Genomic DNA, 12,510 nt, shown 5'->3' with positions numbered 1-12,510 from the left:
AGGTTCCCAGGCTAGGGGTCGAATAGGCGCTACAGCTGCCAGCCTACACCACAGCTCGTGGCAATGCTGGATCCTCAACCTACTGAACAAGACCAGGGATCGAACCCCAAAACCTCATGGATCCTAGTCAGGTTCGTTAACCACTGAGCCACGAAGGGAACTCCCAAATGGAGCATTCTTAATGTAGCATAGAATATGATGGAAATAAAATACAACAAGCAACATATATAAGATGATAGAAAAAAGGACAGGCTAAGAAAACATTAAGACAATTATGTAGGAGTTCCTGTTGAGGCTCAGCAGAAATGAATCTGACTAGGAACCATGAGGTTGAGGGTTCGATTCCTGGCCTTGCTCAGTGGGTTAAGGATCCAGTGTTGCAGTGAGCTGCGGTGTAGGCTGAAGATGGGGCTTGGATCTGGCATTGATGTGGCTGTGGTGTAGGCCAGCAGCTACAGCTCCAATTAGACCCCTAGCCTGGGAACCTCCATGTGCCTCAGGAAGTAGCCCTAGAAAAGACAAAAAAAAAAAAAAAGACAATTATGTAAACAAGCTTAAGAACATGTTTCACTATTGGGGAGGTAATTCATGGTCAATAAAGATAATTTTATAAATATAGAAAAAATACTACAAAGAAATCATCAAACATATAAAAACACATTTAGGATGTTTTCTTAAGATTTACCAAATATAGGAGTTCCCGTCGTGGCGCAGTGGTTAACGAATCCGACTAGGAACCATGAGGGTGCGGGTTCGATCCCTGCCCTTGCTCAGTGGGTTAAGGATCCGGCGTTGCCGTGAGCTGTGGTGTAGGTTGCAGATGCGGCTCGGATCCTGCGTTGCTGTGGCTCTGGCGTAGGCCGGTGGCTACAGCTCCGATTGGACCCCTAGCCTGGGAATCTCCATATGCCGCTGCAGCAGCCCAAGAATAGCAAAAAAGACAAAAAAAAAATTACCAAATATAGATTCCTGTTACATATTCATGTTATATAACATGAAGTTTATATAAACATCACTTTTTTTTTTTTTTGTCTATTTAGGGCCACACCCACAGCATATGGAGGTTCCCAGGCTAGGGGTTGAATTGGAGCTACAGCTGCTGGCCTACACCACAGCCACAGCAACACCAGATCTGAGCTGTGTCTTCGACCTACACCACAGTTCAGCCGGATCCTTAACTCATTGAGTGAGGCCAGAGATCCAATCCACATCCTCACGAATACTAGTCGAATTTGTTAACCACTGAGTCATGAAAGGAACTCCTATTTACAGCTCTTAAAAAAGAAATTTAGCATATTATTTCATCTATGATAATAATTAATGTTTCCACCTACTAGGGAAGGTTCATTTGCATTCCGTAGCAACTCATTAGGGTCTGCGTTTTCTGGATCATATATCCATACAGTGATAACCTACAAAATAAAATATGTTTGTGTATCTTTATATTTTGGACAAATTTCATTTTTAGTTGTGCTAACACATAACGATAAAAATGTTTTGTTTTATTTTGTCTTTTTACAGTCGAACCCATGGCATATGGAAGTTCCCAGGCTAGGGGTCGAATCAGAGCTGTAGCTGCTGGCCTGCAACACAGCCACAGCAACGCCAGATCTGAGCCACGTCGGTGACCTACACCACGGTTCGTGGATCCTTAACCCACTGAGAGAGGCCAGGGATCAAACTTACCTTCTCATGGACACTAGTCAGGTTCGCTAATGCTGAGCCACGGTGGGAACTCCTTTTTTTTTTTTTAATTTTTTTATTTAAAATTTTGAGTATCTCAATAAAAATAAAAAATAATATGTATTGTTTTAAACCAGAGAAACAGTTCAAAGAAGTATTTAATATCCTCTACACTACTGAGGTAACTAATGCTAAAACTTTGTACCCATAAAAAGACATAGCATCCCCCAAACTCAAACAGTTTTTACAAAAATGAAATTACAATACTCATGTTATTTGTAACTTGCTTCTGTCACTTGATACAGCATAGCCATTTCAATAGATGTAATTCTTCTCACTTTTTAAAAAATATACGGCCATATGGAAAAGGATCTATATCTTGCAGCATCATAACAGTGGTAAAGCAAAACAAAATAATACAAAACTGGAGCCATAGTAAATCTCCAGTAGAGAAATCTGTAAATTACAATATAACCACAGCATAGAACATTATTTAGGCATTATAAGAGTTGACGCTGGAGAATTTCAATGATTGTAGACTGGAGGTTTTATTTCTGTGGAGCAGATTCCCAGGAGTAGGATTATTGATCCAATTATTATATTTTTTGTTTTAATAGGTATTTTGAGATTACGCTCCAAAAAATGTGAATAAGGCTCTAATTTATATTCCCCACTAGCAAAGTTTGAGTTGGATTCTTCTGCCCTGAGCCCCTCTAGCAATAGTTATCCATTGTTCACGTTTTACCAATGTGATGATTTGAATTTTCCTGAGATGAAGTGAATTTCAGCATCTTTCCCTTATCATGAAGTAACTTCTCTCTTTATGACATTACTATCTTTTGGGCTCAATATATCTTTTATATGATATTCATATCATCACCCCAGTTTCCTCTTGATAGTATTAACCTGTTTACACTATACCCCCCCAATTTTTTGTTACTATTTAACTATGCAACAATATAAAAATCAGATTTGGGGAGTTTTTATGTACTAGGTGATTTTAATCTAATAATATTTGATCACTGATTTAGCTTAAGTAATTTCTTAAATCTTATTTTTGTGTCCTTATATTGTTTTATTTTATTTATTTTTTTGTCTTTTGTCTCTACAGCATATGGAGGTTCCCAGCTGTAGCTGCTGACCTACACCACAGCAACACCAGATCCAAGCTGCATCTGCGACCTACATCACAGCTCATGGCAACACTGCATCCTTAGCCCATTGAATGAGGCCAGGGATCAAACCTGCATCCTCATGGATTTGTTTCTGCTGAGCCATGATGAGAACTCCCCTTATATTGTTTTAATTTCACTATTTTTCTTTTTCATTTTCTCCTTTTGAATTGTTAGCATTTTAAAAGTTCTTCTTCTAGAACTCCATTTTTGTAGAAATTATGCCCTTATTTCTATTACTTTAATAGGCAGCCTTAAATTTTTACTTTCATATTTAACATAGACAAAAAGTTAATCAGTATCCCCATCCTGAATATGTTATAATAACATTAGAAATTACACACTCAAATTCTCCTGTTTTCTATTCTTTTGTCATCTAGTATTTTTAGTTCATTTTTGTTAAAAAATTAGTCATTATTACAATGTTTGAATATCAATGTTTCTTTAGATTTACTAGCATGTTAGTTTGCTCATTATTTACTGGATTCAGTACTTTAGTCTTTCAATCTGAGAACACATGTCTTCAGCTGTGATGAATTCTCCTTAACTATCTCTTTGAGTATTATCTCCAGTTTCTGCTCTTCCCCTTTGGAACTCCTATCATATGTATGATAAACTGGCTTCGTCTACCTTCTATGTCTCAACTTCTCTTTGGGTATTTTACATCTTTTCATTTTTATGTTCTACATTTTGCATGATTCTGATTCCAGATTCCTAGTTCTGCATTTTCTCAACTGTATCTAGTTTTCTATTTAACTTGTTATTGGATTTTTATCTTCAGATGCCTGTTTTTTTCATCTCAAGATATTTATATAGAATGCTTTTCAATTTCTGAATGTTGTATAATTATGAATAATTCTTGTTCCTGTTTTCTTTGTTTCTCTTATCTTTTTGACCATTTAAAATATGGATTTAATAACCTTTCACAGTTCTCATATTTAGTTTTGAAAAGTATGAAATTTCTCCATCTCTATGTGTGTATCTATTCTAGGCAGTTTATCTTTTTCTGTGGTTTATACCTTTTATCTTGAGATTATTTTCAGAGGGTTTGTTTTCCATGAGAGTCCTGACACTCTTGGTTACGAAATGGATTTTATAATCACCTCGGCCTAGGCCCTATGTGCGTCACTGCTTGCATTTTTGTGTTTACTGCTTGTTTCTAGGTTCTGCAATCTCTTGAGCTGGTAAACTTGGTCATCTACCTGAAACTCTGTAAAGGCAACTCCTTGACCATTTATAGCTCCCCACCAAAGGCTGTATCATTTATTTGCAAATACTCTATGCTAGTGAGTGGAGCTTTACTGGTTGTAATTTTACAGACCTTTCATAAATCCTACCTTCAAGTAGAGAGGTTAGTTTCAGATCTATCCTCTCCCATAGGTTGAAGACTTCATTTTCTATCCTCATACATATATTAAAACATCATCCTTTATCTATCAGGGCTTATATTCTGTCTAATACCTTTAGTTCAGAATTCAATCTATCTAACTCTGGATTTTAGTTAAGTTACTTCTGATAACTAGAAAATTCCTTTAATTGCTTTTAAATTCTATATACACAAACATGTGTACCTATATAAATGTAAAAGTCTGCACTAGCATTATACACACACATATTTTCTCGAGGCATTGCTATATCGTTTGAGTGAGATGGAGGCTATTCTGGTCTATGGTTATACCACCCTGAACGCCCCTGATCTTGTCTAATCTCGGAAGCTAAGCAGGGTTGGACCTGGTTAGTACTTGGATGAGAGGCTATTCTGAATTATTGGGTCTGTATTAGGTATTCTATTTTTAGAAGTTTCTATTTTTTATCTTGAAATTTCTTATCCACTGATAATATTCTTTCTCGCTTTTTAGCATTGTTATAGCCTTAATAAATAATCCTGAAATGTTGATTGACATTGGGATAGGAATGCATATGGCACATGGGCTCCTTCAGCCATCTTGATCTAATATAGCAAGTTTCTTTCTTACTTTCTCTGTCTCTCTCTTCCTCTCTATTTCTTTTTTTATTTTTTAATTTTTTTTATTTTCCCACTGTACAGCAAGGGGATCTATTTCTTTCTTATTACTACCTCTACTTTCCATTAAATCACTGCTTTGAGAAAATGAAAATGTTTTTAGAGCTTTAATTTCCATAACTATTACCTTATCTCAGTTTTCAGCTTTTGAACACATCTCTCTATCATACCTTTAATCAACCTCCAATCCAGATGTCAAAAACTTTTGGATCTCAAGACCCCTTCACAGGCTTAAAAATTATTAAGAATCCCACAGAGCTTTGGTTTTATGTGGGTTAGATCTATCAATATTTTTTACCATATAACAAATTAAAGTTGAGAACATTTGAAGATATTTATTTTAAAATCTATGATAAACCTTTTACATATTAACATTTACTAACATTTTTTTATGAAAAAATAATTATTTCCAAAGACAAAAGTAATAGTAAGAATAATGGTTATTTTACATTTTAAAATCTCTTTAATGTCTGGTTCAATAGAAGACAGCTGTATTATCATTAGTGTTCCTACATTCAGCCTGTTGGTATGTGTCATTTTCATGGAAACATATAGGGGGAAATCCATGTAGTTGGAAAAGGGTAGACTTCATGGACCTTCTAAAAAGGTCTGTAAAGACCTAGGGGACCTCAATTCAAACACTGAGTACCACTGCTCTAAGCAAAATTTTTTTTTTGAAATTTATAAAATTCCTCTTTTGGTAAATATGGAAGATAAGAGAGAAATAATATAGTAGTAATATATGAAGGCCATATACATTTTTTTTAAAGTTTTACCTGGGTTAAGTTGTGAATGAAATTTCTGTTGGGAAAAAGAGAACATATATTTTAGTAAACAGCATGCTAAATATTAGTCTGGGGAGTTTCCGTCGTGGCGCAGTGGTTAATGAATCTGATTAGGAACCATGAGGTTGCAGGTTTGATCCCTGGCCTTGTTCAGTGGGTTAAGGATCCTGCATTGCTGTGGCTGTGGCTCTGGGGTAGGCTGGCGGGTGCAGCTCCAGTTAGAACCCTAGCCTGGGAACCTCCATATGCTGAGGGAGTGGCCCTAGAAAAGGCAAAAAGACCAAAAAGACCAAAAAAAAAATAATATATATATGTATATATATATATTAGTCTGAACATTCTACTTTTAACAGATAACTTTATTTTATTATTTTTGTCTTTTGAGGGCCACACCTGCGGCATATGGAGGTTGCCAGGCTAGGGGTCCAGTCGGAGCTACAGCTGCCAGCTTACACCAGAGCCACTGCAACGCCAGATCTGAGCCACGTCTGAGACCTACACCACAGCTCATGGTGACACCGGATCCTCAACCCACTCACCTAGGCCAGGAATCAAACCCGAAACCTCATGGTTCCTAGTCGGATTCATTTCCACTGTGCCACAACAGGAACTCCTAACAGGTAACTTTAAAGTGAAGCAATTCCCATTGTGGGGAAGTGGAAACAAATCTGACCAGTAACTATAGCAAAGCAGGATCTGAGCTGCATCTGCAACATACACCACAGCTCATGGCAACGTGGATCCTTAACCCACTGAGTGAGGCCAGGGATCGAACCCATGTCCTCATGGATACTAGTTGGGTTCGTTAACCGCTGAGCCCTGAGGGGAACTCCATCCGGCACTGGTAATGTTCTATTTCTTGACTTATATGATGGATGCATGGGTATTAGGCATTGATGGTTCCCGTGATCGCCCCTTGGGATAAAGTAGCCCTTTGGCCAGAGGCAAGTAGATCCTCCAATTACGCTGTACCAGGAATTATTATTCCCAAATATTCCCTTTCCCTTTTCTCAACAGGTTCAAAACCAACAGGGAGAAAACTGGGGACTGGCATCTCTGAAAGCCCCAACAAGGATAGAAGCCCACCAGTTTCCTTAGTAACAGAGACTCAATCCCTGCTTCCTGGTGAGACTCTGGGAAGAGGAGCCGTAATTCACAGAAGAATGGGTTAGCATGTATTCCCTGGTGGGACTTGCTGAAATCTACTTATCAGGACTTTCAATCCAAAGATTGCACATCAACTGCAGAGCCATCTGACTGTAAGGGACCGTATAAATCAGGGCAATGGTCAATGACAACCACGCTTTATTGAAGACACTTGTTTTCCCATAGGTTGTCTTTGGGTCATATGCTGATCCTCAATTGTCGGCCAATGAAATGTGAGGCGGTAGGGCTGGTCATAAATCACATGAAATTAATAATTTCACCAAAGAATAGGGGAGGGATGGTTCCCCCAAAGGAAGGGAGGTCAAGCAGATAAAAGAATTTGTTACATTACTGTCCTCCAGGGAGCAGGGACCACATAAGACAGTTCCTTGCATCTACAGCGCTTAGGATACACTTTGACTATGATACCAAAAAAACCCTCTGATTCCCTGATGCTTTTCAGTTATTGAATGATTTTATAATGGATTTTTTTCTTGTACCAGTTTTTCCTTCTTATTTATATTCATTCACCATCACGTTAAAAAGGGTTTGAAGAGCTCTCTGAGACAAAGAGAGTCCTCTTAGAACATAATGTATATTGCAAAAATGAAGGCGGTAATCTGAAAAAAACAGAACTAGCTCCCAATGCTATTGTTTAGTAGCTGCATATTTTTCCAAATTATTTAACCTATCCAAGCTTATATCTCCTCACTTGTAATAAAGCTAATGATAGTTACACTTCACTGTAATTGTAAAAATTGACAAAGTAATTTACGTAAAGTATGACGATGTAGAAGCAGCATATGTTCAAATGGTAGTTGCCATTGTTATTTCTACTGTTAGTTCTTTAATATTAGTTGGGCAATACATTTGAGAATATCTTGATTGGTGAATAAAAGCTTGTATGGAAACTATGTTGATAATTCATTTGTGGTTAATTAAAGCTAAATACTCCTTTTTTTTTTTTTGGCCTTTTTAGGGCCGCACCTGCGTCATATGGAGGTTCCCAGGCTAGGGGTCGAATGGGAGCTGTAGCCACCGGCCTACGCCATAGCCACAGCAACACAGGATCCAAGCCGCATCTGCAACCTACACCACAGCTCACAGCAATGCTGGATCCTCAACCCACTGAACGAGGCCAGGGATCGAATTATCGTCCTCATGGATGCTAGTTGGGTTCATTAACCGCTGAGCCATGACAGGAACACCAAAGCTAAATACTCTTAAAACACATTAATCGCCTTTCTTTTGCATTACTTACATAACATTATAATACCACAGAAAGCAAGTATGAGATACGTCCACAGATAAATAGCGTTCTTCTTCTAAATCCTAAAAGAAAATGCAAAAGAAACTATAAGTTTAAATAGCTTAATGTTTCCATTATATTTGTCTTTGTGAAATTATATATATATACATATATATATACATACATATATACACACACACACATACATACATACCTATAGTTCTTCACCCAGTTTCTTCTAATATTTGGTCTTTGACCTCGGTTCCGGACACACAGCTCCTAAACACTCTTGTGCTTTTCTGAGTATTAGGAATGTCTAACACAGAGCTCCTACGTTCCTTTTGTTCTAATGAGACAACTCTTGGTGGGTTCCTGGTTGGGAAGTGATCACTAGAAATGATTAAAAGGCTGGAACGTTCAGCTCAACATCCCATTTTCCGAAAAGAGGAGAAGGCTGGAAAAGGAGTTAATGATCAACCACGCCGACTGGATGAAGTCTTCGTAAAACCCCCAAAAGCATGAGTCAGAGAGTGCCCAGGTTGGTGGACACATTTGCATGCCAGCAGGTGACTCATCCAGCTCCAGAGTGACAGAGGTGGCTGCCCTCGGAACCCATCTGGACCTTGCCCTGTGTACTTCTTGACCCAGTGGTTCATCTGGATCCTTTTACCACGTCCTTCATTTTAATCAGTAAATGTATTTCCCTGCTTTTTTAGAGCTGTTGAGTAAATTATGGAAACTCGAGAAGAAGGCTGTGAGTACCTGGCTTTATCACCAGTCAGTAAGAAGTCCGGGTGAAAACCTGGAACTTGCAATTGGCATCTCAAGTCGGGACAGTCTTGTGGACCTGAGACCGTAACTGTGGGTGTGACGTTAACTCCATGTAGGAAGAACCAGAACTACCTGAATGGTGGGGCACCCAGATGATGTAGGAGAGCTGATCAGTGTGGAACTCCTGCATGCCCACGCTTATGGGCACAGAAGAGTTCTCTGTAACTGCACAAAGGGAAACAGCAGATTCTCCTAGACAGTCTTCCTCAATGCAACACCGTTCAATAATTTTCTTCTTTAATGGCTTTCAAGTAGAGGTGATTTTGCTTGCAAGGAGACATCTGGCAAGGCCTGGAGATACTTCTGGTTGTTATAACTGAGTGCTTTTGAGTATATCTCAAAAGCACATGTACCTCCTTAAAGGCTGTAAGTTCTGATGAAATTATGCAGTGATATTCCTTCATACACGTGTATTTATGTGTGCATATTTTACAGAACATTACACATTTATGTGGACTTCCAACACATAGCAGAGGGGAAAAAAATCATCTACTTTCTCAGGAATTGTGTTCATGAAACTGGTAAACACTCATAAACTAAAAAAGCCAAATTCTAAAATTTTTCAATCTATTGGGATTGAAAAACGAATTAATATATTCATCTGGCCTCTCCCACAGTACCCTGTCTACCTGTTCCCTGAAAAGATTATGAAGTAAAAATAAGATACAAGCCCCCAAGTAAAGGCAGGGCTTGTTATATCGAATCTCTATAGCAATGGATTTTGATATGCTCGTGTGAAAATGTCAACCGTAAGTTGTGTGGCCAGTGGGAGTACTATTATCATTAAGATGGTGACTGGAGGTTTAATACATTTATTAATTAAAAAAACTCACGTGGAAGTTCCTGCTGTGGCTCTGTGGCAACGAACCAGACACATATCCATGAGAACTCGCGTTTGATCCCTGGCCTCGCTCAGTGGGTTAAAGGATCCGGCGTTGCCGTGCACAGTGGTGTAGCTTACAAACCTGGCTCGGATCCCACTCTGCTGTGGCTGTGGCGAAGACCGGCAGCTGTAGCTCTGATTCGACCCCCAGCCAGGGGACCTCCATATGCCACAGGTGCTCCACTAAAAAGCAAAATAAAATAAACCCCAGTAATGTACAAATCACACATGGTGGTCCCCTTCTATCTAGGGGGGATGTATTCCAAGACCCCAGTAGAGGACTGAAACTGCAGAGAGTACCAAACCAACTGTATACATACTGTTTTTTTTCCCTATACACACATACCTATGACAAAGTTTAATTTATGCATCAAGCACAGTAAGAGATTAACCATAACTAATAATTAAACCCAATAACGCTATCAATAGCATCTTTTTGTCTTTCCTTATGAAGTCAAAGACTTTCACCTTTTCATTGAAAGAAAGCACTTTATGGCTTCGCGTTGGCAGATCTGAATTGCCAGCATCACTAGTCTTGTACTTTGGAGATGTTATTGAATAAAATAAAGGTTACTTGAGCAAGCAGTACTGCAATAGTAGATCCGATAACTGAGACAGTTACTAGGTAACTAATGGGTAGAAAATGTCCCAGGTGGGAAAGAGTGGGATGGCAGGATCATTCATCGTGCTACTCAGAATGGCAATTTAAAGCTTGTGAACTGTTTATTTCAGGAATTTCCCATTTAAATCTTTTAGATCACAGTGGACCATGAGTAACTAAAACCACAGACGGTGTAACCATGGATAAAGGGGGAACTACTGTATCAGTTCATAACTTACAATTTGCTATGAGATAGATCCAAAAATTAATGATATACTGATAATTTTAAATACCTTATTTATAGTTACAATTTTACTACTTAAAACAGGTTACATTAAGTCATAGGTCAAAAAAAGGCAAAATAAAATGTAACAGGGGTGATTGTTCAGGATTTAATAACTTATCATTAAAATCAACTTACTGGACCCGTAACAATTGGTCTTATAGTCTGAACACCAGGAGAAGAACAACGCAGTTCTGTCTTGGGTGATCTAGCATTTAAAAAGAATGGGAACAGAGAAATACACATGGATAGATGCACGGGAGATTTATAAAAATCCCCCTTACTACTCTTCAGACCTAAAAACTTCCATTTTATGCTAATAATAAAGGCTAAAATATAGCAGTATTTCACTTCTCTCCTATTTTCAAAGCGATCTTGTCTTTCTCTTCATATCTATTTAATGAAAATAAACTTACATTAAATCACAGCCTTGAGGAGTTCACGTTGTGGCTCAGCAGTAACAAACCCAACTAGTATCCATGAGGTTGTGGGTTCAGTCCCTGGCTTCACTCAGTGGGTTAAGGATCTGGTGTTGCTGTGAGCTGTGGTGTAGGTCGCAGACATGGCTCAGATCTGGTGTTGCTGTGGCTGTGGTGTAGGCTGGCAGCTGCAGCTCTGATTCAACCCCTAGCCTGGGAACTTCCATAGGCCACGGGTGTGGCCCTAAAAAAGAAAAAATCAGAAACTCATGGACTAGAAGAACAGACGTCTGGTTGCCAATGGAGAGGGAGTGGGATGGCCTGGGAATCTAGAGTTAATAGATGCAAACTATTGCATTTGGAGTTGGTAAGCAATGAGACCCTGCTGTGTAGCACAAGGAACTCTATCTAGTCACTTGTGATGGAACATGATGGAGGATAATGTGAGAAAAAGAATATGTATATATATGTGTGACTGGGTCACTTTGCTCTACAGTAGAAATTGACAGAACACTGTATATCAACTATAATGGAAAAAATAAAAATCATAAAAACCCCAAAAAATCACAGCCTCGAATATGAATGCCTACACTATATGAATTCTCTTTACATACACGTTGACTTTCACAGCAAAAATCTTACCTTTTATTTTTTATAGAACAAGTTCCTGGCACACTCCACTCAGAAAATAATGTTCCTTCATACTCTAACTTAATCTGAAAAAAGAAGGTAAAATAGCTCAAACAAAATATCTGATCCACAACTTTTTATCTCAGTGTTTAGATGTCGGGCTCAATTTTCTAAGTCATCATTTAAAAAAACAATGATTAAAATTCAATTCCTTGAAATTGTACAAGTATTATGACAAAGGAAAAGTATTACGACTCCTCCCTTTTTGTCTTGTGAGTCTAGCTGAAAGTTTGTTAATTTTGTTAATCTTTTGAAAGAACCAGTTCTTAGTGTCATTATTCTTTTTTTTTTTTTTCCTTCTTCTTTTAAAGGCTACACCTGTGGCATATGGAAGTTCCCAGGCGGGGGTGGAATCAGAGCTGCAGCTGCTTGCTGGCCTACACCACAACCACAGCAACGTGGGATCTGAGCTGCTTTTGCGAACTACACCACAGCTCACGGCAATGCCGGATCCTTAACCCACTAAGAAAGGCCAGAGATTGAACCTACAATCTCATGGATACTAGTTGGGTTTGTTACCACTGACCCACAATGGGAACTCCATCATTGATATTTTCTATTGTTATTTTAGTCTTTATTTCATTTACTTCTGCTATGATCTTTGTTATTTCCTTTCTTCTACTAACTTTGGGCTTCATTTATTCTTCTTTTTGAGTTCCATCAAGGGTAATGTTAGGTTATTTGAGATTTCCATTTTGGGTTTTTTTTTTAATACAGGCATTTAAATTATGAATGTACCTCTGAG

General features: G+C 38.4%; 1 protein-coding gene across 1 annotated transcript in view; it reads right to left on the bottom strand.

Moving 5' to 3' along the window:
• CATSPERE (catsper channel auxiliary subunit epsilon) overlaps nt 1–12,510 on the bottom strand; it is an 88,380-nt gene that overhangs the window by 65,413 nt on the left and 10,457 nt on the right. The window contains exons 3-7 of the mRNA XM_047755028.1: nt 11,718–11,791; nt 10,795–10,864; nt 8,071–8,141; nt 5,655–5,679; nt 1,335–1,412 (exon numbers count right to left, since the gene is read on the bottom strand). Coding sequence (XP_047610984.1) covers nt 1,335–1,412; nt 5,655–5,679; nt 8,071–8,141; nt 10,795–10,864; nt 11,718–11,791 — 318 coding nt within the window. The remainder of the gene's footprint in view (nt 1–1,334; nt 1,413–5,654; nt 5,680–8,070; nt 8,142–10,794; nt 10,865–11,717; nt 11,792–12,510) is intronic.

This window comes from Phacochoerus africanus, chromosome 12 (genome assembly GCF_016906955.1).
Source record: "Phacochoerus africanus isolate WHEZ1 chromosome 12, ROS_Pafr_v1, whole genome shotgun sequence".
In the NCBI taxonomy this organism is placed as follows: Eukaryota; Metazoa; Chordata; class Mammalia; order Artiodactyla; family Suidae; genus Phacochoerus; species Phacochoerus africanus.
Note: the sequence above shows the minus strand (reverse complement) of the source record. Positions and strands in the feature narration are given on the sequence as shown.